General features: G+C 35.0%; 4 protein-coding genes across 9 annotated transcripts; 1 reads left to right on the top strand and 3 right to left on the bottom strand.

The window, feature by feature from the left end:
• Nucleotides 1-861: 861 nt before the first annotated feature.
• Nucleotides 862-4,930, top strand: LOC144558029 (uncharacterized). The gene is made up of 3 exons (XM_078306733.1): nucleotides 862-1,400; nucleotides 2,014-2,872; nucleotides 4,524-4,930. The coding sequence occupies exons 1-3, from the start codon at nucleotides 1,067-1,069 to the stop codon at nucleotides 4,636-4,638; spliced, it is 1,308 nt and encodes a 435-aa protein (XP_078162859.1). The 5' UTR covers nucleotides 862-1,066; the 3' UTR covers nucleotides 4,639-4,930.
• Nucleotides 4,931-5,250: 320 nt separating this feature from the next.
• LOC144558030 (BTB/POZ and MATH domain-containing protein 4-like) lies at nucleotides 5,251-10,747 on the bottom strand. Of its 4 annotated transcripts, none has more exons than XM_078306735.1 (5): nucleotides 10,280-10,747; nucleotides 9,261-9,566; nucleotides 7,808-8,153; nucleotides 6,091-6,364; nucleotides 5,251-5,615 (listed from the first exon to the last, which is right to left on the bottom strand). In XM_078306735.1, the coding sequence occupies exons 1-5, from the start codon at nucleotides 10,405-10,407 to the stop codon at nucleotides 5,431-5,433; spliced, it is 1,239 nt and encodes a 412-aa protein (XP_078162861.1). In that variant the 5' UTR covers nucleotides 10,408-10,747; the 3' UTR covers nucleotides 5,251-5,430. The 4 variants fall into 4 exon arrangements, with proteins under 4 accessions (XP_078162861.1, XP_078162862.1, XP_078162860.1 ...); XM_078306736.1 differs by having other exon boundaries at nucleotides 5,251-5,635; nucleotides 6,091-6,391; nucleotides 10,280-10,701; XM_078306734.1 differs by having other exon boundaries at nucleotides 6,091-6,391; nucleotides 10,280-10,696.
• Nucleotides 10,748-18,312: 7,565 nt separating this feature from the next.
• Nucleotides 18,313-25,687, bottom strand: EGY1 (Peptidase M50 family protein). Of its 3 annotated transcripts, none has more exons than XM_078306732.1 (10): nucleotides 25,297-25,687; nucleotides 23,868-24,332; nucleotides 23,230-23,370; nucleotides 22,851-22,952; nucleotides 21,116-21,327; nucleotides 20,700-20,750; nucleotides 20,532-20,601; nucleotides 20,137-20,205; nucleotides 19,837-19,887; nucleotides 18,313-18,420 (listed from the first exon to the last, which is right to left on the bottom strand). In XM_078306732.1, the coding sequence occupies exons 1-10, from the start codon at nucleotides 25,582-25,584 to the stop codon at nucleotides 18,382-18,384; spliced, it is 1,488 nt and encodes a 495-aa protein (XP_078162858.1). In that variant the 5' UTR covers nucleotides 25,585-25,687; the 3' UTR covers nucleotides 18,313-18,381. The 3 variants fall into 3 exon arrangements, with proteins under 3 accessions (XP_078162858.1, XP_078162857.1, XP_078162856.1); XM_078306731.1 differs by lacking the exon at nucleotides 18,313-18,420 and adding an exon at nucleotides 18,442-18,828 and having other exon boundaries at nucleotides 25,297-25,685; XM_078306730.1 differs by lacking the exons at nucleotides 18,313-18,420; nucleotides 20,700-20,750 and adding an exon at nucleotides 18,442-18,828 and having other exon boundaries at nucleotides 25,297-25,683.
• A 966-nt stretch (nucleotides 25,688-26,653) lies between these two features.
• Nucleotides 26,654-27,458, bottom strand: LOC144557780 (uncharacterized). The gene is made up of 2 exons (XM_078306362.1): nucleotides 26,973-27,458; nucleotides 26,654-26,901 (listed from the first exon to the last, which is right to left on the bottom strand). The coding sequence occupies exons 1-2, from the start codon at nucleotides 27,250-27,252 to the stop codon at nucleotides 26,714-26,716; spliced, it is 468 nt and encodes a 155-aa protein (XP_078162488.1). The 5' UTR covers nucleotides 27,253-27,458; the 3' UTR covers nucleotides 26,654-26,713.
• Nucleotides 27,459-27,533: the final 75 nt, after the last annotated feature.

Genomic DNA, 27,533 nt, shown 5'->3' with positions numbered 1-27,533 from the left:
TGTAAACCTGTCCGGTTTTTTTTTTTTTTTTTTTTTTTAATTCAGGATGTCTCCTGTAAACTCGTCCGGGTTTTTTTTTTTTTTTTTCGCAAATTTGATTAAGCGAATTTGATTAAGGAGGGAGTAATCGAGACGGGTTAATTAGACCCGTCCGGTGGGATGGGTTGTGACAACCCGATCTACCTACTTTTCGCAAATATTCAAAAGTAACCCCGTTTTTCGATATTTCTTTTATTTTATTTCTATTAATAAAAAATTCGGGAAAACATTTTACGGTTAAGTTTTTGTTCTTTAATTAAAAAAACAAGGGACACCTGTATATAATAATGGGTATTTTTGCCCATTCAATTTAAAAATAACTAAAATTAGTTTTTAAAATATTGATAAAGACAAAGTTCTCTATATGTAAGATCGTGAGTTTGAAACTTAAATAAAGAAATCACAAGAGCAAGAGAATATTAAATAATTGGATGGCTTGATCTCTGCCTAAACTATTTTTTTTTGAAATAATCAGATAAAAAATTAAATAAGTAAAGATAATAAAAAGAAAGAATGTTAATTTTTATGAGAATATTGATTATTATGATATTTTAATAAAAAATTAACTATTTTAAAAAAATGTAAGATCATGAAATTTTCTCTAAAATGAGCCGGACCAATGAATCACAGCGTCCTTATTATTTCTGAGATTTTCGAGAAAAATACTACCTTTCATTTTATTTTCCTAAAATGTTACAGATAAAAAACAATCGGTTTTTTTCCCCTTCCTCAGTTCCTCTTCGGTTGGTCCAGTTGGACCGGCAGAGCGGTTTTACATTTTACCGGATTGAACACAAACTTCGATTTATGCCAAATCCTGCTCTCTCCTTCTCAACTCTTCCTCTGTGAAACTACTGTCGGAATCCGATCGTCTCATACACCCCCGTCCCTATCCCTATCCGATTCGTCGATCAGTTTACCTCCGGTACAGCTCGTTAATCTCTCTCCGTCTTGCCTTCCTTCCCAATCAAAACCCTAGCCCTAAGATAAACAGCAAAAAGCCCCCAGGCAGCAAGGCAAATCAGCCATGTCGGTCGCCGCCGGCGTGAGCGATGCTGCCATAGCAATCCGAGAGAAGCTCAAGGGAAGGATCGGTCAGACCAAGGTGAAGCGATATTGGCCTGGTAAGGCGCCGGATTGGGCTGGTATTGCCGATGAAGACCTTACAGACTTCCGTACGGCGCGTGACGCCAATTTAGAGAGGGCGTTTCCAAGCCGTGACGATTCTGACGCGGCACTGTCCAAGGACGATAGGCGGCTGAGGCGCCTTGCTGAGAGTCGGGTGGAGAATAAAGAAGAGCTCAGAGCCGACCACAGGCGGATTCGACAAGCTGAGATTATTTCTACTGCTGAAGAAGAAGGTGTTTTTCTCTCTGTTTTTTTTTTTTTTGCTTCATAAATTTAGCTAAATATGAGTATTATACTATAATTTGACAATAGATTAATTGGGCTTTGTATCTTAATTATGTTCATGTGAGGTTGTTTTATTGGCTACTGAGCTTATTATATTCTCTTGCATAAATTTTATTTATTTACATTTTTTTTTTCAAATTTAACAAGATAGTTAGCTTAGTTGCAAAATATTTCGGTAAGCACCTGACATTATATAATATATTTGCTTACAACTAAAGGTAAACAAATTAAGGAGCAAACACTGAGTAAGCCCTACCTTTTCATTTTAACCCAACCCAATATTTTCATGGCTAGCTAATAGCCTAATACAACTTTAGAGTGTGCATCATCATCATCATCTAAATACAGTTTTCTGGATTTCTTTATTATGTTGGTTCTCTAGGACAATTACTTCCGAGGCTGGGACAAATCATCAATTTTTAAAAATAGGTAGCGAAGTTCAGATATTTATTCACTATGCATATATGAAAGATGGCATGCATTGTAAGTAATAAAAAAATATCAGGTGCTATTTGCAAAGAAACATTTAAAATAAGGCTTGACTCCTCTTTTTTCACACAGCTAAGCTAGATGCTGAGCAAGAGGAAGAGGACGAGGAAGCAGTGGAAGAGAGGCGTCGGCGCATCAAGGAAAAACGTCTCCAGAGAGAACAAGAGGAGGCGGCACTTCTGCCAGAGGAGGAAGAGGCAGAGGAAGAAGAGGAGGAAGAAGAGGAGGAGTCAGAGTATGAAACCGACTCAGAGGATGACCTGATGGGTCCTGCGATGCTCAAGCCAGTGTTCACCCCGAAAAACCAGAGGGACACCATAGCCGAGCGAGAGAGGCTTGAGGAGGAAGACAGGCGGCTTGAGGAAATGGTCAAGAAAAGAGCCCAAGAGAGAAAAGTGGAGACAAAACAATTGGTGGTTGAAGAAATCCGGAAGGATGAAGAGATCCAGAAGAATTTGGAATTGGACGCAAATAAAGAGGATGTTGATACAGATGATGAAATAAATGAGGCTGAAGAGTACGAGGCATGGAAGGTGAGAGAGATAGCCAGAATTAAGAGAGATAGGGAAGACAGAGAAGCGAGGCTGAAGGAGAGAGAGGAGATAGAGAAGTTGAGGAATATGACTGAAGAGGAGAGGCGGGAGTGGGAGCGGCGGAATCCGAAGCCTAGCCAAGGGGGGAATAAACAGAAATGGAAGTTTATGCAGAAGTATTATCACAAAGGTGCATTCTTCCAGTCAGATTCTGACGACCGGGCCGCCACAGCAGGGACTGATGAGATCTACACAAGGGACTTCTCATCTGCCACAGGAGAGGATAAAATGGACAAGTCCATTTTGCCAAAGGTCATGCAGGTCAAGCACTTTGGAAGGAGCGGTAGAACAAAATGGACACATCTGCTTAATGAGGATACGACTGATTGGAGTAATCCGTATGTGACCTATCCAAATCCCTTTCCCTTCTCTCTCTGTTTTATTTATTTAAAATAAAATTTGTGTCTGTTATTTAGTTTGTTTGGCCATGCTGAAATGTCACAAGTACCAAATGGGCTATACCAAATTTATGAATCCAAATCCTCTGCATTAACGTAACTTTTGAGTTTAAAGCTTTCCATCGTTGGATTCCATCTACGGTTCAGATTTAATTAGACTTTGCCAGTCAAATTTCAACCCTTTAATCTTCTCCAGTCTCTTTTCTCCAGTGGTGTATCCTTCTTCTCGCTCTTCGCTCGTCTTTTTCATTTGCTTTCTCTACAAATCTTCAGAATCCTAGCTCCTTTCTTCTTCATTTGTCCTCTCCGATAAATCATAATTGAAGTGAACCCTGACTCTTTTCTTCTTCATTTTCCTTCAATTTGGAATATAATTAGTTATTTTTGTGTTTTATAAGAATCAAGTGAACCCCGTTGCTCTGATTGAAAAATCAAAGTGTACCATATAAAAACAGAAAGAAGCGAGAAAGAAGGAAAGGATCTTGATCGGAGCTGGTTGAGTTGGACTTTGAAACCCGGATCCGATTATTCTAGTGGGAGCTTGCTTCTCCTCTCGTGCTTCACCCACGAAGGCAACGGAGTCGGAGAGAACGACAAAAAAGGCGACGAGGACCTTAAGCCTCTTGTGACTTTCCTTGGAAGCTCCTTACGCAAAGATGGACTGATTAATGAGAGACGAGAGACAATCGACACCATAAGAGGAGAGAAAAATTAAGAGAGAAGCAAAGGAGAAAGGGAGACAATTAATAATTAATTAATCAAATCACAACTCCTTTAAGACAGCATTGTGTTCACTTGAACCGTACTTTTTTTTTCTTTTCAAATAAATTTCCTTTTGAGTAAGAGAGGAATCTAAATTTTGTTCTGATAATTCATCAAAGAGTACGAAGGAAGAGGAAAAATGCGAAGAGGAATAAGAAGGGCACTGGAGAAAAAGCAAGCGACTGGAGAAAAGTAAAGAATCGAAATCTGAATCGTGAATGTAATCCAACGGTCGAAAGCTTTAAACTCAAAAGTTACGTTAATGCAGAGGATATGGATTCCAAATTTATCCCCTCCCTTGCTGCTCTTCTAAAGAGGGGAAACTTGAGAGAAAAAAAGAAAGAAAGCGTGCACGCGTATATATTTTTTTTTTGCTGTGTGTGTGCATTTGTTTTGTGGGTGGATTTAGTTGGCTTTTTTTATTTTGTTAGGCATAGTTGAAACTTTTCTGTAATATTTTGATTTTTGCATTCCCACGGTTATACTGAACAAAAATGAAAATAGGACCTGCATTCATTATAACCGTGGGAATGCAAAAATCAAAATATTACAGAAAAGTTTCAAAATATACAAGACAGTAACATAGTAACATCCATTAATTCGAAGGAATTACAGAAGATGCAATAGAGTGTCTCTCTCTCTCTTTAGAATCTATGCAGCAATATGCATTTAGTTCATATGCCTACCTTAACTTTTGCTGGTATAGTATTTAATTTTATATTTATCGTTTCATCACGATGTTATGGACAGTACATTCACGATTTGAATCTCCGATGCTATATTATTATATTTGGTGAATTGATTTTTTTTTTTTTTCGTTGCACATTAGGTGGACTTCAACTGGACCACTTCGAGCAAAATACAATGAGAAAATGGGTGGCATGAATGCGCCTATTGCTAAACCAAAAGGAAGCAAGAAGCTGAAGGATTGGGAGAACAAGTAACATAGATTATTGTACACAGTTGGCAGTGTGGAGAATATTGCTCCAATATTGCTCACGGAGTGTTTTTAGCATGGCCTATGATGTTTGACATGGATTCTTATTAGTTAAACTGATTTAGGAAGTTATTCATCCAGCATTATTCTCACAAGAGCATGCTAGTGCTCAATTTTCTATATAATCTTTTTTGTGATCATTTATCAGTTTGGATAGCAAACCTTGCTACATGGAGGTCGTGTTTGGGATTCTTCAATACATTATCAATGATATAATACACTAATTATGATTAATCAAACTGTAGGGAGATCAAATGAAACTGTAGATTAATCGAACCGAGAGTGCGATGCCATGCTGTTTGGTTTTTACCACGACTCATGAACTGCAACATAAACTCATATTTCGTATGATGTGATCAGCGGGCATCTTTTGTCAGTTCGAGTCAGCTTGACTTGACACAGTCAAGAAGCTATCAAAATTTAGTTTTCTGTATCTTTCATCATTAAGCTTCTTCACTTGCACACCCCTCTCTCCAGACTTCTAAATGTAAGAAACTACTCTACCCAACCGGTAAAAAATGTTGCCCTTTATCTTAGTCAAATTTTAAAAGTTCGATCAGAATCTTCAAATATTTCGAAATTACATTATCAATGGCACATCACCAAAATCAGCATTTTTATCATGTTACTAGAGCCATGACATACAACAGCGATAACAGGATCACTACTGAACACAAACAGACCTGATCAACCTATTTATACAAGAAGGCTAAAACAGAAAAATCAAAAGATTGCGCCCTCATATTCGAGGCCTAACTCTGCGTCCACTAGTATCGCCTCCATCCGACATCTGGGCCCACACACTCTGGCTCTTACCTCCACTGCTACACTCCTCTTCACAACCCGCCACAGTTTTAAGGAGCTCCGACTGGAGAGAAGGGCAGTGTTCTTTGAGATACTCAAATCCATCTGACCTTATTACAGCTGCAGATATACAAGGGCATCTGGCATGTTATGAAACTTGATCTACTTAATTTAGATAATAAACCCAACAACAAAATGGAATTTCTGACCAGATATCTGGAACCATAAATGCATAGCAAAAGCTGCAAGGACCCGAGTTGTACTAGGTAGAATTTCAAGAAGGAATATTCTATAAGCAACTTTAGGGTTAATGCATTGCATGTAAATGTTTCTGATATTGCACATTTGCATCAATTTACTTGCTTATATTTTTAAAGTTCTGCATAACTGCAAAAAAAAAAAAAAAAAAAAAACCAGAAAATTTTAACTGCACATAAAGTCATGATGTCATGTTCCTCCTAATAAAACAACTAATTTGACTGCACTCCCTCCAAAACAAGAGGTATCCTATCCAGATTCACAAGATGAAAATTCAATCTTTCCAGGGCACACTAAGTATTCCGATTTCATATTTAATCTAAAATGCAAATAATACCTGAGAGATTTTCAGCGGCGAATCTGAGACAAACAGCCTTGAGCTCCATGGCATTATACTGATCAGCTAAAGCAAGAGTAGTTGAAACTGAATTTATGTTGATGCCCTTGCATAGGTATGCTTCACAGAGTAGCCTCAGGCGGTCCAGCCGGTACTTGTCTGAAGCAGCTAGTAACTTTGCAGCTAAGGTGTCAAAAATAGATGACTCGGAGCTCGATGCAGCCAATACATCCTCATCCACCAGTTCATCTTTATAGATGAAATGCAACATTGCCTGAGAAAGCCATGCATAATAAAAATCCTCATTCAGTAACTATTCTACATCTACTGTTATTACTTATTACTATAACCTCTAATAAAAATACACTTATCAATATACAATTGATATTTATTTAGTCTCCTAATGCATATCACTGATTGGTTGGTGCTATGGCTCCAAATCTTGATTTTTGAGATTCAAATGGTCGATGCAAACCCCACTCAATTTGATTACATATTTGAAATCTTGTAGGGAACCGAATTGTACATTTCTTAGGATCTTTTACAGTTTTTTCAATATGGAAAAAATCATTCCTGATGGATGGTCTACAATTTTTAAATTCAATGGTTCTCTCCATATCCAAAAGAATAATAAAAAATTAATGATTTCGACATATGTAGATTGAATTGAGCGGCTCGGACTGACCATTTGAATCCCAAAAATCGAGATTTTTGAGTCATAGCAATGGTCCATTGGTGCTATGCCTAGCACCTGGACTAACTTTATTATTTATCAATCTGTCCCGAGTTAAATCATTGTACCGTTTACTAGTCAATTAATGCATGAACATATTAGCCAGATTTTCTGACACAACAAGATCGCTAACATATAGCTGTATTTTCTTTTCATGAAAAAAAATCATTAGAGATATTCTGCTTTTGAGTATAAATAACATGTCAGTTAAGGAATAAAAGTAATTTGACAACTCAAAAAGTCAAAACGTTAAAACTTCAAAAATATTCTCTATTATTAATATATAAGATGTATCATAATTTAATACGCGGCCTCTCAAAATGACAGAACAGATAATTTTAGTTTTTTGTTTTTTAAAAAATAAATAATTTTTCCATTCATGTTTGCCAAATTTATTGGTTGTCAAATATCCAATTATCCAGTCCATTTTGGTAATTAGAAAAAAAAAAAAAAAACTGCACATGTTTAAAATTTCCATGTCAACGAAATAATTCAACATGTAAGTGAGTATACATTATAGGCCTGTGAGATGGAGAAAGAGAACAAAACATTGAGAGGATGTCATCATGATCCAATTGAAATAGAACAACTTAAAGAATTACTACTGCTGGTATAAGTTTTGATTTAACTTATTATTGATGCCTCGACTGACGTATAAGTAACCTCTGGTGCTTTTTGGCCAGTTTTGCTTGAGTTAAATCTTAGCATGGAAGCAAGCAACCAACAACGGATTTCTGGAGTGAACTCTTGCTAATACAATTTTGCAGGTACAAAATACTGACTAAAACAAAAGGTTAACTAAAAGCTTTAAAAGGTAAAACATCAAAGATGTAGGCTTTTCTGGTGTTTATTCAAAAAAAAAAAGTCCGTAAATAACTCGACAGATGTTGGGTGCCTTACCAAATATTTGAAATGATGGGTGTAATTGTAAATGGTTAATAGCAAATCAATAAAGAAAACGAAGTTGAATAGTAAAGACCAAACCTTGAAAACTTTAGGATCCATTTCATCAATAACAATCTCTTCTTCACTTCCACTTGCCTCCTCAAAAAACTTATTTCTAAACACTATTGAGCGGGCTGCCATGACCAACTTATGTGCATGAAATCTCTCACCACCTACATTAAAAACAACATCGGCACCGTCTTGGTTGTCCAAAAGGGTCCCAAAATGGGATCCGATATCAGGTTCTGGAACCTGTATTGAGTGGGGTCTGTATGTATCCATGGTATTTACCACCACACCAACTGTACAATTAATCTTCAGGCAATCGTCTTTTAGAAAGTCTGACACCTCAAGTACAGTTCGCCGGAAAAAACGCTTGTAGCCCCTAGATAAAGAAATTGGATTATAAATTGATTCACAGACAACTAAGTTCTTCTGTTTCCTTCCAATTTGTACCCAATAGTTTACCATATTGCAAATATGTCCTTACATTAGCTGTATTCTCAAACTAAATGGTCACTGTGCTGGGGCTAATTGCAATTAAAAAAAAAATCCAGGTTAAAGTCGAGAAAGAAAACAAAAATTAACCTGTAGGTTATAATTTTTCCTCAATCAAAGAATTTATAACCGATTCATGCGGACTCACATGATATAAAATTGCGCATGACTTTCTTATTTAAGATTTCAAAAGAAGGGTGAGGGTGGGGATCAATTTAAGGTAGAGGTTGCAAATATCTAAACAGATTTGTTTTTTATAAATTGATTCTTATGGAAACATTGCTCTTTGCGAAAGAACTCGGACAATACAATTGCAGGTTGGTAATTTGTTCCAGGGTTACCTGAAAGTGCCCAAAAGAATGCGGACCACAATTTAGTACAAATGTTCCCAATCGCAGGTTGCCAACAACCTGGTAAATTGGAACCAGCAATCCGGTGAAGAACAAAGATTTTGGACTCGCAACCCTAGTTATAGTGTGTATCTTGAGGTTGAGAGCAAAGGAATTATTATTATTTCTTGATTTGAGGTTTTATCGGTTGAAATTTTGTTTGTTATGAAAAAGTAACAGAGGTCGAAAGGAAATACAGGAGGCATCTGGCTGGGTTGGAATATGGAAAAGAATCTTCAATAATTACTTGAGAAAGGCATCATCTATAGATTTGCATTAAGAAATTTTGAAATCTGTATTGGTTCATGAAGAACTGTGACCATATAATATCCAGATGAGAACTCTTATTGTGCTCGTAATGATTTTGTCTAGGAGAACAATTTCTCTGTTGAATTGGTATGTTGTCAAGTGTGTAGCACATTTTATTTCCCATTCCTCTGACCGTATGTCCTTCCCGCTCTCTTGCAACACTGTTTTGTACAAGTTTTATCTTAATTTATCTAAGACAGTGCAATGTGGTGAACTCTATTCTCAAACAAGAGCATAATAGACTAGATAACAGGAAGACAACAAAAAAAGCAATTTAAAGAGAACTTTATTCATACCACATGCTGCCGCGATACTTGAGTGTGTAGGGCCCGCTCTCCAGTGACCTGTCAAAGTGACTGTGTACCTTGTGCTTCCCCTTCCCACTCTGATCCACCAGTGTGAGCTCAAACAGGGCCCTCACATCAGTTCCTTCACTGGCCAGTGCAATAAAAACAGACACATAGGCTGAATTATCTTCAGGATTTTTACCGTCAGGATAGAAGTAAATCGCCCACTGGTAACCTCCCACAGTAAAACTGTCACTTGCTATGTGCTTGCCAACTCCCATGCCTTTTGCCAAAGAATAACCTTCTATCACAAACCTATCAAGAACAAATTTCACTTCTAAATTGGCAAAAAAATTCAGACACAGAGAATATTTATGGAATTCCCACCAGCTTACCATTTTTCACCTGGATATCCTTCTAATATTGACTTAGATGTGTGCAAATTTGATAGCATACCTTTTCATTTGAATTTTATGTGCAATGCCAACTTTCTTATCAGTCATTACAAGCATTCTTTCAAATTTAATAATTCAGTACCATCTTAGTCTAGTCTGGTACCAGAACACCCTTTGGTCTTTTTATTGTCATCTTTTTGTTAGTTGGTTTCATAATTAAGGTAACTTGAGAATTAAGAATAAATAATGCCACATAACCTCAACCTGTGCAATATCATACTGCTGAGGTCTTATATCTGAAACTAAATACCTAGTGCTGCAGCACCTAAACATAAGATGGAAATTACCACAATTGCTTAATTTCAACAGTAGTAAACACTCCTGATGCTTTACACAGAAAGCAATTTCAATAAAATCAAAACTTTTGGAGGTTGAATTAAACAAAGATTCAGCGATTCACCAGCAATTGTTAATGCTAAGAACCACAACAAAATCTCAGACTCCAGCGAGAATTTGACAATTCGAGTTATTCCAGGCCAAATAACATAATTTAAATTAAGCAGAAAGAATCTACGAATCTGGAAATGGACACAAAAAAGGAAAGATGTTGGAGAAACTATTGAGATTACTAACTTGTGGGAGCCATTCACCGTCTCAGTGACCGACCGTGACCTCGTCGGAGAAGAAGGCCCGTGGCGGTCCCTCGAGCGGCCACGTGGAGGAGAGGCGATAACAGCCTGCTCGTCGTCCGATGGAATCATGGTTCAGATAATGTATCCAAACCGGATCCGATCCGGATAAGCTGAGATCTGAAGGGGATTTCACAATTGGGGAAATTTTCCCGAACTAGGGTTTCCGAAGATTTCTCTTCCTTTTCCTTTTCCTTTTATCTGTTTGCGTCTCGAACGCTCACGGTTATTTTGATTCTATGGAGATATTGATGCTTTTTGTCGTTTCAATCCCTGCATGTTATATATATTATTTTGTTAAAGAGAAGCACTTAACTTTTTCAACTTAATGCTTCAATGGAAGTGAGTTAAAAATGGTGGTTTGGGACTTTTGATTTGGCAATTGGCAGCCTTATGCTGAAAACTGAAGACCAGTCGGCGGTTTGCAGAGAGGTCCATAAAATTTATCAAATGCCGTTCATTAGTTCACAGTTCACAGTTCACAGTTCACACGCAACTCTGCCTCTGGAACTTCCATTTTGGAAATGGAACGTTTGCTTATTGTTACTGACTGACTATTGTGGTTTGTGGATATTTCACACCAGATTGGAGACTAGATACGTCTATTAATTGACTCATAGATCCATCTTAGCCTTACAATGATCTATTTCTTACATCCTATATTCCTATTGGAATGAGCGATCAAAGTCACAGGACACAAAATTGGAGATGGCATATTGACCGAGTCTTGTTTCTGTTTGACAGGATTTTTTACCTTACTGTGGGACGGATTTAAAGTGATCAGGATGACTAAACTCCATGATATTAATTTTTTTTTATAAATTTATGTAAGATTTTTTTATTTAATAAAATTCTATAATTTGTCCATGTGTTAATGAAATATTTGTTTAATTAAAACAATAAATATGTTTCGTTCTAAAATATATCTTACTAATTTTTTTTTGTTAATTCAAACCCACTATAATATCTGATTCCACCATTTTCTTTTCTTTTTATAACTACGAAACGAGTTGCATGAACGAGCTTATATGGTCACAACTAATTTCGTTAATGATATGAACCTTTTTTCTTACTTGTTTTCATTAACCTTTTTTCGCTCTCCTTTTCTCTCGTGAAATCGTTCTCTTATGCCTCTTATACACCGATTGTACTCAAATCTTAAACTATAATTTGATCAACATAGGTTGTAAATTAAAAAAAAAATTATAATTTGCAATCTGATAAAAATGAACTCTATTATATAATCTTTGTTTTCCGATCAAAGAATTTCATTCTTAAATTTAACTCTGTTTTATTCTATAAAATTGAATCGAACTCTTATTTGATTTGGTTCAAATCAGATGGTTATTAGGAGAACTGAAGTCACGAGCAGACCCGATTTTTTTATTAATATCCAAAAAACAAATAAAATTTAAAAAAATATACAAATCCCGAATAAATTTCAAAAAATACCCAAACCGGTTATCCAATAACCGGATTTGGGACAAATGTCCGGTTAACGGATTCCCGGACTCAAAAAATAAATCCGGTTAACCGTTAACCGGAAAGTTATATTTTTTTAAAAAAAATAAAAAATAAAAAATCCAGTTAATGGTTAATCAGACTTATGTTTTTTTTTTTTTTAAGTTGTGTTTTTTTTAAAACAGAATTTTTTTTTTGTATTGAAATATTAGAAATGTTGAATATATTTCTTTAAAAATAGATGGAATACAATATAATTTGATTTATTAGAAAGACTGCAAGAAATAACCCGGATCAATATTTTTCAGGCCGGATTTTTCGCGGCTGTAAGAAAAATTAATATATTTCTTTATGTGTTATTGGAAAAAAATAAAAATGCTTAGATTCTGAGTTATTGATCCCGGTTCAAAAGTCACTTCTATGTAATTCAGAAAATATTGTGATCCTTCTAGGACATTTAATTTATGAAAAGTTGTATCTATTTTTGAAATAAAACAAAAACTTTAAGTTATTTAATTATTGTTATTAAAAAGAATTATTAAAATAGATACAACTTTTTATAAATTAAATGTCCTAGAAGGATCACAATATTTTCTGGATTACATAGAAGTGACTTTTGAACCGGGATCAATAACTCAGAATCTAAGCATTTTTATTTTTTTCCAATAACACATAAAGAAATATATTAATTTTTCTTACAGCCTCGAAAAATCCGGCCTGAAAAATATTAATCCGGGTTATTTGTTGTAGTCTTTCTAATATATCAAATTATATTGTATTTCATCTATTTTTAAAGAAATATATTCAACATTTCTAATATTTCAATACAAAAAAAAAATTCTATTTGAAAAAAAAAACACAACTTAAAAAAAAACAAAAAAAAAAACAAAAACATAAGTCTGGTTAACCATTAACCGGATTTTTTTATTTAAAAAAAAAAATATATATATATATATATAACTTTCCGGTTAATGGTTAACCGGATTTATTTTTTGAGTCCGGGAATCCGTTAACCGGACATTTGTCCCAAATCCGGTTATTGGATAACCGGTTTGAGTATTTTTTGAAATTTATTCGGGATTTGTATATTTTTTTAAATTTTATTTGTTTTTTGGGCATTAATAAAAAAATCGGCGAGCAGACTGAACTGTATACATTATTTTTCTTTGAAATTTCTAACAAATGATCGGCCCATAAAAGTTCCACGCCAATAATCACAGTCAAAACCTATTTTTGATAAGTTATCAAGAGAAAATGTTTTCTGCAATTGCATTACGTAAGAGCCGTACTTTTCATTCTCTTTATTTTGCCTTTTCGCTGAAATTTAGATCGTCCCATGAATCAATGACTCATCTAATCAATCAATAAATGATGGAAATTTAGTGATCTTTAACTGCTGCTGCTGAACAAACCTAACAAGTTTGCGTGTCGGTAAAGAGACATCTAGTCACTGAGACATTTGTTCAAAACTTGCCTTTTCATTGTAAACGGAGCGGATAATGCTAATACCATATTCATATTCGTCTTTCAATGAACGGATACGGATACGGATACGGATAGTACATGGATATCAAAATTTAAAACTATCTTTGCCTTAAATGGATACGGATACGGAGAGAATAATCTACGGATAGAGATTTGAATACGGATATCAAACGAATAATTATCGGATAATTGAGTTATGCACTTAAAAATACAAAAGAGTGACTTGTTATTGTCTTAAAACAATGACTAAAACCAATTTAGTAGATACTAAAAGCATACTACATTTACGGGCTAAAATCTTGAATGAAAAAGAATGAAGAGTGAAAAAATAGAGTTAAAAGGAAAGGAAATTGCATTATTGTAGCATCATTACTAGCAAAAAAGATATTAAATTGAAAATCATATTGTATTATCATTTATACCACAACTAAGACTTAAATGAATATAGAATAATATATAACAACTTCTATCCAGAGCAGTAAAGTCAAAGCTGGTTGGAGTAATTTCGGATCCGGATAATTGCAGATACGGATATGAATATGAATATGGATATTCACCTTCACGAAATTATCTGTATCTGTATCCACCATCTTTTCACCATATGCAAAAATTATCCGTATCCATTTAATTCGAATTCGGATAATCTCTGAATACGGAGCGGATTATCCGTATCCATTTACACCCCCAATGTATAGTACAGAGTGATCCGTACTATAAACTTAGTATTTTTATTTTTAAAGTTTAAATAATTAGTCTGAACTGCTTAATATGATTTTTGTATAAAAATATATTTGAAGATTTAATATTATTTTTTATAAAAAATATTATTAGATAAGTAGAAAATTATTTTATGTAAAAAAATCTAAAAAATCTAAAATATGATCTAAAATTATATTTTCATATGAAAATCATATTAAGTAATATAGATCAACAGTTTAAAATTTAAAAATAAAAATATTTATTTATAATATGGACCAATATATGCTTAGTACCGTAACCTCACTCGTATTTTATTTATCAATGAACAAATAACAATTTGCTATTAACAACACAATTTTCTTATATACTATGATTCTAAAGCTATAAAGTTTAATATATATTATGAATGATTTTGTTAGTCCGTTTAATAATTAGCAAATTGTAATTAACATTTAACTAGTTTATACTTGATAAGAAGAGTTGGATTTCACGTTATTTCAGTTATATCACACCATATTAATTCATAATTGTTTGATTCTAACTGTTATTTTGGGAGTCCTCTTCTTCTCCACCTCCGCTGCTTGTGAGCAGGTACTTCCGCTTAGGTCGGATTTGACCGTCGCTCTTTCATTTTGTCTCAACGATCTTTCATTCTGCCTCTTTAGTAGACATTTTTTTTTTCTATTATTGTTGATAAATGTTTGTGGTTGTTATTGTGGTCTACTTTTCCCTCTTCTGCCTTCTCTTCTCCTTCTTTTCTTTTGTTTTTTTGCTTATAAAGCATGAAAAGGAGTTGTTTTTTTTTCTGGATGTCTCAATCTCCCTTCGATTTTCATCCAGCGCGTTTTGTGCTGAGGGCAAGAATGCTTGATGGCTTGATATATTTCCATATGAGCATGAAGAATTGATAGCTCAATATCAGGAAGTTCTATTTTGTTTTTTCTGTTTTTTTTCTTGCTTATGTCATAGTCTAGGGGTGTTCAAATGGTTAGTTTAGTTGAAACCGAACTAAAAAAAATCAAACCAAACTTTTTTTTGGTTTTCAAAAATAGACGAACCGATTAAACTTATAAACCAATTAAGAACCGAATCGAATCGAACCGAACAAACCGAAGTAAACATATTGGTGCCATTATTAATGAAAATTAAACAAGTTTATACATAAGTTGTTCAATTCCATACATTATATGTAGATGTTCTAAAATATTTAAAATAAAATGAAAGAATTGAAGCAATGATTGAACCAAACAAAATATAAACTATACTTGAATCAATATAATTTGGTCAGTTCGATTTAGTCAGTTTTGAAAAGTCTAAACCGAACCGAACCATTTAAACCGAAAAATCAAATCATTTAAACCAAAATTTTTCGACTCGGTTGAAAATTAAACAAACCGAACCGTTTGAAGACCCCTACTCATAGGGATCAACTTGTAATATATTTGTACTTGTAAGAGCTGATAGGTGTATTGGTACAAAATCTGAGCTTGTACATGCTTCTCAGTAAAAAAAAAATCGTTTGATTCATCTGTTCTCTTTTCTATTGTATTGATCTACAATTCATGTAATTTTAAAAAGTAACGTTCTTGTGTAATTAATTAATTATACCCCACCTCTTCGTTTTGTCAATGCATACGCACGTTAATTATATTCAAATTCAGACCATCCGATCAAAATTCATATCAATCAGATTCAATTTACGAAATGTTTATATTAGTTCAAAACGAACCGTCTGAATTATTTGCGCGATAATTCAAAAATTGAGTTATTACACGCTATACGAATTCCCATACGGCCGATTTTTCTATTAGTAGAAAAAATGAAAAAAATATCAATAATAGAGTACAGCTTGTGAGATTTCAAAATATAAGAATAACATTATGGTTTATAACATAGGATATTGTAATTATAAATCATAACATCCGTTAATAATTGTTAATTAACAAAAAAAATATAATTAGAAGTTATGATTTAAAACGTCAAGCTACAATATTAATTTTTCCGATTCTAATTGTAGCTAGATCTTGTTCGTATGGTTTATAATGTGCTGTTCATTTACTGCATGCTTGAAGGGTTCTTTCATTTTTGCTAAGTGTTAACATTTGAATTTTTTTTTACGGTTGATAAAGGTCCTTTTCTTTCGTTAACATTTTTATTTTTTTTGTTAACAATTGTAATATACTTGGATTTGTTATAGGTTTTTCACAACAATAACAATTAGAACTAAAAAGAAACACTGTAGCTGAAGTTATAATCTATAACGTTCAGTTGTAATGTTTGTGTTTGTTTGTTTGATTATCGATATTTTTGTTTTGTTTTTCCTAATAATAAAAAAAGGGGCACTGTGCGGAGCTACAAGGCCAATATGAACAACACTGTGTTGTCACAGTAATCACTACCTAAAAAAAGGATTAATAAAAAAAATATGTGTGACCCCCCGTGCCATTACTGTAATTAATGTAATTAAAAGGCATGCTTCCGTATTTTTTACATACGTTCTGTGCTGTGTTATCAACACGTAATAATTAATTGATAATTCAATTAATTATTATGTTTGATATAGATCTAAGGTGTTTTAAATTCACTAGGTTTCTTGGAGAGCTTAATTTCAAAACTTATGAGATTTTTTTCAAATGATGAATTCAAACCGTCAAAATCAATCTGTATTACATACAAAATTTATAAAAATTAAATTAATTTAGTATAAAGTCAAGCGGTAAAAAATAATAAAAAAATAAGCATATTGAAATTTACTTTTTACTTATAAACTTTCTACTTGCTTTTATTAGGGGTGTACAACGGGCGGGTCGATGATATTTTATTAAAATTTGAATCCAATCCGATTACACCGGGTTAAAAAAATTATTTACTTGACCCACCCATAATCCAACCCAACCCATCTATTTTTTTATATACGGGTTATTACGGGTTAGACGGGTTAGACGGGTTAAACGGGTTATAATTTTGATCGAAAATCTATTATATATCTTTTTACTATTTTTATTAAAACTAGGTACAAATAAAAATGACAAACATAAATAAAATAGAAATAATTTAGCATATAACATCCATAACAAAAAAAACATATTCAGAATGTAACATCCTAAAAAAAAGGCAGCGACATATAATGAAGCACTATATATTAAAATGTTAAAATCATATGTGCCAATGAACACAATTATTTAAATATTTTAGTAAATAGCAACTTTTGCAAGTTTATTCAAATATTGATAAAGAAAATTAAGATAACATAAGTTTGTTAAGCATTTTTGCAAACAGCTCATGTGCAACACATAGAATAAATAAATTCCAATGTACATGACAGCATAAAAAATTGAATATCATACTATCAAACCTTACACATTGTTTTATAAATGAAGAGAATGGTAACCTCAATGCAAGAAAGACAAAAAAAAAAAAAAAATGTAGAAACGTAGATTTGAGGCTGGGTCCGGGTATAAACGGATTATTAAGAGCAAATCCATGACCCGATCCAGAGTAACAGGTTTGTCAAAATCCAACCCGTACCCGACCCAGTAACATCTCAACCCGGTAAAATATGGGTCGGGTCGGACAGGTTAGACGGGTCGGGTGGGTCGACAGTATTTTTGTACACCCCTAGTTTTTATACTAAATTATTTTGAAAATTTATAATTTGTGTAAGTAAATACATCGCTTGTGAAGTAGATTAGATTTAATAGTTTGGATTTGTCTCTTGAAACCAATCCGATAGCTATTGGAGTGAGTTCACAAAGTCCTTGGTTAGCTTAAAAATACCCTAGTTCTTCTCAATAATTCATACACAGGCTAATCTACTTCTCAATAATTCATACCCTAGTTCACAAAGTCCTTGGTTAGCTAGAGTGGAATTTTCTTTTTTCGATGTACGGTTTTTGAAATGTAGAAATAGAAAATTCAAGTTTGCACAGATTCATGTCTTCTGCTTTTCACTTTCGACGCACATATTAATTAAGGACCCTTTTTAGTGTGGACCGGGATATAAATTACGTCCGTCTATTTAAATTAGACGGATCACATTTAAAGAGTAATAATATATGAAACATGTTTATGTTAGATTGAATTGAACACACAAAATTTGAGATAAAAGTTTCATAGAGCACAAGGAGCGAGTTGTTCAATTGCATAATTAATCTATCCTTATGTGAGCCCGCAATCAAATATCTGACTGGGAGGGCTTACAAGGAGATAAATGAAATACGGAGACTGCTCAAGGAAACTAATTATGAGTGTAGACACATTTGTAGAAACCAAAATTTTATGGCTGACCATTTAGCAAAGTTTGGGAGTTTACTGCTAGAGGGGTTTTTGTCTACACTGTGGTAGAATTTAGATTACATGGCGCAGCTACGAAATCTGATGTATTCTGATTAGAATTTGTAATCACTGATGATTCTGGTAATAAAAGCCTCCGGGCATGATCTTTTGAAAAAAAAAAAAAAATCTGAAAAACCAATATTTTCTTAAGTTATCTCAAATATGCAGCTAAGCTATAAAATGATTTGATTCAGCCCCAATGCATAAGAAAACCAACAGAAAAAAAAAAAATCCTACTATACAGTTGTGCTAAAAAAAATTACCCTCTACAATATAATTTGATTTGTGAAAAATTTACTCAGAAATTGGAAATAAAAAAGAGAAAAATGAAAAAAAAAAGCTTCTTTTGACATCTCAAAAAGTTGGCACTAATCCTACACCAAGCTCCTCAGCTAGTTCATCCCACAAAGGAAGGAGGGTTAACACTACAAGAACTAAGGTGACTATTAAGGCTGTTTGTCTCCATGTACCCACGTCAGTTACATCATTCAAGCATGGTTTTTCCGGTGCCCTCTGAATTCAAGAATGTATCAAATTTATAATACCATGATATATGAACCTATGATCTAACTTATTTTAATGGTCAACTAAAGTAGAATCTTATTGCAGGTTAAATCCTAACTTTTGCATTGTTTGCAACTTGATCCCAAGAATTCATATTTTACCAACAGCACTTTTTTTTTTTTTGTTGCTAGTAAACAACACCCTCACAGTTTCTGGTGCAATGGAAAAGGCATGGCTAAGAATTTGCAATTATAATTCTGTTTTGTTGGACCGAGGTAACTAGAACCAAACAAATAGTAAGGTTGATTGCTAGTTTCAAGAGAAAATCACAGAAATGGTCCCTAAACTATCACCCATTTATCATTTTGGTCCTTAATGTTTCAAAAGTATTATTTTGGTCCTTAAAAGTTTTCAATTTATAACAAATCAGTCCTATCATTTTCATTGGCCAAAGATCCCAATGAAGATCCATGTTAGCTTCAATTTTACAATAATATTTATGATCAAATGTATGTAAATATTAGTTTCAATTAATTTATGATTAGATGAACATTGATGCAAGTATTGATATATTACTTTCCACGTGCTTTGTATTATTTGTTTGACCAAAACATTAGTTGCAATGCTAAGAAATCATATTATGATAGATGACAATATTTTGTTCTCATTGAATGTAAATAGTGGATCAATTTGGTACGAATTGAAAACTTTGAAGACTAAATGATACTTTTAAAACATTGAGGACCAAAATGATAAATGGTTGATACTTTAAAGGACCATCTGTATAATTTACTCTAGTTGAGTAAATTATTCAATGTTTTGATGAATAAGTCATCAAGTGAATTTTTCACCTAGGAGCAACTTGCTAAATTTCTTGCTTAACTGCATTTGTTTACCTTAATGATGAAACATGTTTGGCAAATAATCCAAAATGTGTGCTGTAGTTCAATAAGAGAAATGTTGTGTGCTATTTGCAAATTATGCAATACTTTAACTCAAAGTTTTCTTGTACTTTACCTGGCATATTAGCACATATAATCCCCAAGGCAGAGATAATGGGCCACCAAGCTAAAACAAAGGCACAGTACGATCAGATGTAGACGATGAGAGAAATAAAGAAGTTTGGCTTGGAATTAGAGAGGTTTTAGGTTACACTTTTGAGTTGGCAGCAACCATGTATTACATATAGGCTATAGCTATTTATTTTTAACCCTGTATTCACATGTTACATTTTGTTAGGTGTGACTGCAGTTGTATCTCACAACCAGCACACAGATGCAAGTTAATAATAACAGAGAGAGAGAGAAATGAGCCTACCACTCCAAGGCCAAGCAAAGAATATGCAGTCAACCCAGATCCAACCAATGCACTTTTTCCAAAAGCACCCTGTTAAAAATTGAAAAGATATATATGCTCATGTTCAAGAGGTGCTTTAAGACAAAAAAAAAAAAAATTAACCAGAGTTCTTATATGTCAAGTAATGCAGTTTTATTGTTCAGATTTTTACTTGTGCAGATATTGTAAACTCCAGGTGCATCATTAGTTACTCTGAAAGAGTCTTACTTGCACACCATGATCTCTTATTTCCCAAACTCACTGACAGTTGCCATGTAACCACCTTGTGGGTTACTGTACCATTTAGGTGGTCATAATTGACTGCAAATCTAAATAAGGGCACCGATATTTCTATATTCTCAAAATTGACCATTTACCTGCATAGCTCTGCCACCATCAAGGCATCCTACGGGGAGCATATTAAAAGCTGTCGTCGTCAATCCACACCTAGTTTAAGAATGTAAAGTTACCGTATTAAATTCGTATTGAGAGAGAGAGAGACAGAGAGGAGAAACATACAAAGAGGAAGTTTGGGGATACTTCACCAGCCTGCGATTACGAGAGGATGGACTGAGACAGTAGCCGCATGCATAGCTCTGGAAAGCAATTTTTGGGGGGTGAGCTTTAGCTAGAGCTGCAAATTCTAAATTGAGCTTTTCTATTAAACATTAGTTTGAATCATTTATGGTCAATGCATTACTGCATTTGCAAATAACACTCAACCATCCTTGCCATTGCAGCTAAGAGCCAATAATTTTTGGATTACTTGCAAATAAACCAAAAGATGTTGGGTGTTTGTCTGAATATGAGAATCGACAGTGTTATTTGCAACAACAACAACCAAGCCTTTAGTCCCAAACAAGTTGGGGTTAATTTTACAAAAATAAGTATTTAACTTCACCAAACCTGCTCGCAAGAGCCAAAAAAAAATTATCACAAAGTTTTTTAAATGAAAACGTACGTATAACCAAGTGTTGCTCGGCTAATGAGCCCAAGAAGCAAGGAGCCTTGAAAAAGAATACTGGGAACTTGCACTAGGTCTCCAGAACCAGCTGGATTGGAGGAGAGCAGGAGGCCAACACAGAACATGGAAAATGAGAGAGCAGCACCAGCTACAGGTCCCGCCATTGATATGTCAAATAAGGTCTTCCGGTCAGGTAGGATTGATTTGAACTGAAAATCAAACAACATCAAATAAACTAATATAAAGCATTATTTGGGCAAGGAGGTTCTTCAACCAAAGCAGAGCTAACTTTTTCTTCAGTTCAAGATACCTGTACCATGCTTGGAAAAGTATTAAAAGAATACACAGTAAAAACAGTAGTGCTCTGGTTACACTTGGACTATATCCTTCTTGTTTTCTCATAGCAGAAACAGAAGGACAAAACAAAATATTGAAGGGACAAAACAAAGTCAAATTCGTTATCATTTTATAAGCAACTAATCATCAGCACTTATGTAGTTATGAGTTAGTATTTTGTTACTTAAAAATCAATGACTGATATGAGGGTAACTTTGTAATTGTTACTGTTGTTATGGTAAAGTTGAGTGCAACTATGTAATTGTTACTGTTGTTATGGTAATGCTTGATATGAGGGTAATTGTAATTGTTACTTGAGTTACTTTGCTAACAAAGTACACTTGTTATCAGTGAATACTGGTATGAAAGTCCTATTTGTTGATTTATCCATCTTTTACTGTTGGTACAAAAGTGCCAGTACCATACTGGTTGGATCTGATATCATGCGTACCAGTTAGATCCAAGGTTAATTCTATTCTTATTTTTCACAAATTTCCATAAATCGTTAACATTTGAGTCATATTACTTTATTCATTGCAGAAAGAGTGCCATTTCTATATTTGGAGGATATGCATATGAGGTTTATGAATTTTATAGAGCTGTGGTAATATTCCATGTTGGAGTTATGCAAAATGAAAGCCTTCTATTATTTTTTTAGCATGAGATTAGAGATGGCTATCAAATTATCTTGTGTCAGATTGATATGTTGTTTTTATTTTTTTCTTCTAAAATTAAATGATATGTTGAGAAAGTAATTTTTTAAATTTTAGTGAATTTTGGATTTTAGTGGATTTTACAAAGCACATGAATGTTTAGTTTTAGTGTTATAATTTGAACTTGAAACGTGATATAATAAATATCTCATTATTGTTGAATATAATTTTTAAACAAGCAAGCAATAAAATAATATAAAATAGATAGTATTTATTGTTGATATAATAAATATATATTGATATCTCATTAGAAGAGCTGAAGAGAGCTATAACGGGCCGTGAATTTAGAGAAACAAAAGCCAGGTAGACGTGTCACTATAACAGGTAGCAACGTGTTATTCTAATTATGACAGCGAGGATCATTTTTCTTTTTGTGAGTTCGAGCCGAGTTATGAGCCAAACCGAGTTCGAGCTGAGCCGAAGGCTCAAATTCATTAAACTGAGTCGGTTTTTTTTCTTTAAGACCGAGTTGGGCCTGTTTTGTTATATGACCGAGCTGGGCCGGGTATTGAGCTGAGCTCGGCTCATTAGCAGGCCTAGAGCCCAACATAACTCGAACTAAAGTAATGTTTTTCTAAAATAGTGTCGCAGCAAGTCAGGCATGGTTATCTTTTCAAGAAGAAATGCATAGATCACAATATAAAAGAATGCACAATATCTATAGAATAACATAAAAACTGTACCTGAGTGATTGCACCGAAACTGCCAAGAGTAATGTTGGGAATGAAATACGGAATGCTCAACTTCACTTTTTTTGGGAATGCAGCTAGGAAATGCCCTACCTCCTGGATATAAAAGCAAGCTAAAGTTAACTACATGTGTTTAAGCTAAACAAGTTTTTTTTAATAAAACTGAACTGTTGGTTGGTGTTGTTGACAAAATGCCAAAAAATGTAGGTTGTAAGTTTGAAATTATAAGATATCATATCATGGAGCAATTTTTAAGAAAAATAAAATGTCACCGTGTTGTTTGCAAAAGTAAACAACACAAGGGCTTGCGAACCAGAAAACAGAGATACTAATAATACTAACTCTGTAACTCATACAGGGTTTAGTGCTATACATGAAATAGCTGAACACCAAGAACTCCATAAGCTAGTGGCAGAGCAGATTCGACAAAGGGTAATAAAAGCTGTGTGTCAGGTGGCTCAATTGCATTTGGATCTGTGAAGTACTTTACAACTTCTGGTGGGAGGATGGTTATCTGTAATGAATAAAAAAAAGAGGTTAAACCAAAAAAAAATCAACTCAAGTGCATTGCTAAGCTACCCTGCCAAAACGAAAACCTAAGGTTTGCAATTTGCACTCTAGGTAATATAACAGACGAGACCACCATTTCCTTCTTCTTTGATTTATTATGTTTGATAAATTGTACATTTCACTCTTTATTTCAGAGTTTGGTCATTATAACTAGTATCAAGTGCTGCCCAGCACATTTAGATATACCTTGTATATCCTTCAGGATCAAAACAAAACGAAAATATAGAAAGCTGAAAGGTGCCTCTCATTTGCCCCCATGTAGTACTCTATTTATGATGACCCTTTTATGAGTCTGGTTGATCCATGATATTTTCAGTGAGTTGGGGTATGTATATGTAATATATTATCCTTGAAGGCTTTTCACAGCAAGAAGAATACTTGTCCTGCCAAGTACATTAAAATCAAGAAATTTAAAAATGTGGCAAAGACAATTGTACATGCCTGTGAAGCAATCCCCAACTCCACACAGGACCCAATGGTAAGCACAAAGAGGAGAACCGAAATAACATATTGCCATAGAGTAGTTGGGCCAGGCTCAGAAACCTCCTTCCTCAACAGACCAAAACTAACCCGCGGGCCCCCACGAGGATCTGGCCCCTCAGAGTTTGGCTCTTCTACCATGAACAAATTGTATTTATCACCAGTAACTTCTCTTAATAGTTTCTGTAGTTTTGCAAAAACATCCTCTCTCTTTCCTCTGAGGTTTCCCAGGAAAAGGATGCCTTCGCTGAGGTCGCCAAATGGTTCTTCCTTAGTAACCCAAAAGGTCGAGTATCCAAACAATTTCTCTTTTATGAGCTTGACATCTGACTGGTCAACCTTTTCAGGACCCAAAAGGTCCATTAGTTTGACAGAATCAACTTGAAAGCTGCTGAAGAGAGGGCCATCAGGAGAAATGCCTGGTGGCTGTCAAATAGAATAAGAAATAAGTGATGTAATTTAACAGGAAACAAATTTCTAGTGGACGTGATTTAAATAAGAACAATGTGTGCTGTTTAAGGTATTTTATGTTCTTTTCTTGTCTTCTTGTTTTTCTTAATTTTCAATTTGTAGGGTACTGGGTAGAAAGACGGGGGAGCTGATAGTTTCAACAATTAACAGGTTTTTGTAGGCTGAACTACACATCTAAACTAAACTAAACAAGTTAAGAAAACTTGAAAACAAAAGGATAGAAAAAGGAACAGAAGTAGGTGATATGGTGCAGAAAACAAATGGGTTCTATTCTGGCATGTACCCTGGTATATGTTGATACTGTACTATTCTGGTATGGACTGATAACTGCCCTGTGATCGTAATCCATTAATAAAACCCAGAGAAAGGTGTAGGTCCGATGCCCATCGGACCTAGTTTGGTTCCGATGGGCAGATATACCGTCTAATTTGCTTCAGGATTTGTGCGCACGAATATTAAAGCAGATGCGAAAGTTCTGGCGCAAATCCTAAAGCCAATCCGACGGTGAGTGAACCCGTTGGAACCAAAGTAGGTCCGATGCCCATCAGACCTACTCTGTTTCCAACCTATACATAGGACAATGTAACAACTGCATAAGATTTACAGGTCAAGGATCAAAATCCATATTGGCAAGACCTGGCATAATGTCAAATGATCCAAGTATTATCTTTCGTGACCTTACTGTTTCAGAATCAATTAAATTTTAAATTTGCAATTGAACATAAAAGGCACAACACCATGAAATATCGATTAAAGCACTATCCAATTGCCATTGCTTACATTCCAGCTGGTACATGCTGGTAACTTGAACTCTGTTACAGTTTCCACAGACCAAAAGTACGTGAAATCAAAATTCAGAATGAAGCTTGCGATAATTGCACACTACTTGGTATCAAAGAACAATAAATGCTTTACATACCCTGGATGAAACCGATGTGGGGATGCTATTTCTCTCCGAACTCGATTTCTCGCCATCTTCACCGGACTTGCCCTGATCCTTGATTCCACTCTCCTCTTCATTGTCGTTGTTTCCAATTGATCGGCATCGAAAGCGGCCAACTCGACCCGTTCTGAGCTTGCAGAGACAAATACCCCTCCAGTTCCTTCTCGACATCGCCGCGCTTCTCATTTTCAATTCCAAATTGGATGAAACGAGGGGGGATCGAAATCGGAGGTTCAGAAACGATGAGCTCGGCAGAGTTGTCATTGAACTACAGCTGAGGAGGACCAATTAACTCTTATATCAGTACGCAAGTTCACTGGGAAGGAGTTGCCAGGGGACTAGGGGAGAAGTACAAGAGATTAGCGGAGACATTTTTGTTTACTAAACCCCGGAGAAAGGATAGGGTCGGACGAATTCGCATCCTCTGAGATATCTCATATTTTGCGTGACTTTTTAGAAAAGCTTAACAGTTGCAATGTGTTCTAGGCGAATCTCAAAGCTCAAATAATACTGGCCCCCTACGTCATCCCCGAATAGGCACCGGACACGTCGGTCACGCAAAATATGAGATATCTCAGAGGATACGCACTCGGTTCGGACGGGAGTTCTGCTATTTCTGGTGCTTGCATCTGTTGTTGCATTTAATTCTTGTACCTCGTGAAGTACTATAATAGTCCTTCCCGTTTTCCCAAAATCTGAAGGGGCTAGAGAACAGACAAAACCGGGAAGACGTCGCCGGGGAAATGTGATCAGAGCCGTTCACATGCATTAGATGCGCGAGGAATAAAAATCATACGGTTCACAAACGGCCATTTTTATTAATATCCCTAAAAATGAAAATTTTAAAAATAACTCTGTGTACCATTTTTTTTATTTCTGCCCTGACCGCCTGGGCTTCGGGCGGCCCAAAATACCCTGTGAGGCGCCAGTCCCTGGGGCGCCCCATAAGGCCAGTGAGGCGCCAGCCCCCCGGGCGCCCCATGTGGATTTTGTTTTTTTTGTTTTTTTTTTTTAGAAATCTTAGTATTTTGATTCGAATAATTTTGTGAAAAAAAAGTTTAGGATTTAGGATTTATGTATATGTGTGTATGTCAAAAAATAAAATATTATGTATATGTGTATGCCATATACACATACACATACACATATACACATATACATACACATATACATATACATCTACATCTACATACACATACACATATACACATATACATACACATATACATATACATACACATACATATACATATACACATATACATATATAGTTCTAAAAATAGTTTAACATAGTTCAACAATAAAAAGTTCAACAGTACAATCAAAAGCGCAATTAAAGTTCATAACATAGTTCAAACCAAATAAATCAATTCGCATAAGCAAAATAGCAAGTTTATCTGCCACCACGTCTGAATAAACCTAACAAACGACTAGTTCTTCTGGTACCAGTGGAAGGTGCGGCATTACTTGTAGAGGCTTGGCTACTAGATGATTGGCTTACAGGAGGAGGGGGTTGTGTTCTACCGGTTGCTTCAGCAACAACTCTGGCATTTTCTCTTTCGTTGTGTTCGTTTATTGCATCTGAATATAACAATGCAATTCAGTTAGTAATATAATTAAAGCATAAATAAATTTTGTACAATTCTACGTACCTGCCCTGCGCCTGTCGGAAACAGAACGGCGAGCCCGATTTCCCGACGGTCGCCTACCACCCATCTCGTCCATGGTCATTACAATACGCTTGTGTCTCCTCCTGCCCTTTCTTATCCATCCTTCTGAAGGGAGTATTCTATCACCGACATATGCAGGCCACTCATGCTGATCGGGATAAGAATGGAAAGATCCACCCCAAGTGGAAGCAAGGTAATCGGTACGGTACATGTCAGCAACATAGTGATCCTCACAGTAGTTCCTCACTCGGCATATCGCCATCACGTGACTGCAGGGTATGTGACTTAGCTAGGGTCCTTGGCATGTACAGGTTACCGCCCTGGCATCTCCGAATTTAACCACGTACTTGCAAGCCCTCTTGACAAACGCCATAGTGCCGTCTGGTTTACGGCTGGTAGGAACGTACTCATTTGGATTTTGCACTTCGAATTCTGTTTCATCATTACCCATCGGGATCACGGTCATAGTTGCACCTTTGTCCCTGTGTCGTCTTAGTTTCTCCTCCACCCTTGTTGAAAATGACTGGTTTATCCTTATTAATT

The sequence above is a fragment of the Carex rostrata genome, chromosome 8 (genome assembly GCF_964058835.1).
Source record: "Carex rostrata chromosome 8, lpCarRost1.2, whole genome shotgun sequence".
Taxonomy (NCBI): Eukaryota; Viridiplantae; Streptophyta; class Magnoliopsida; order Poales; family Cyperaceae; genus Carex; species Carex rostrata.
The sequence above is the reverse complement of the archived record's forward strand: the minus strand, read 5'-3'. Positions and strand labels throughout refer to the sequence as shown.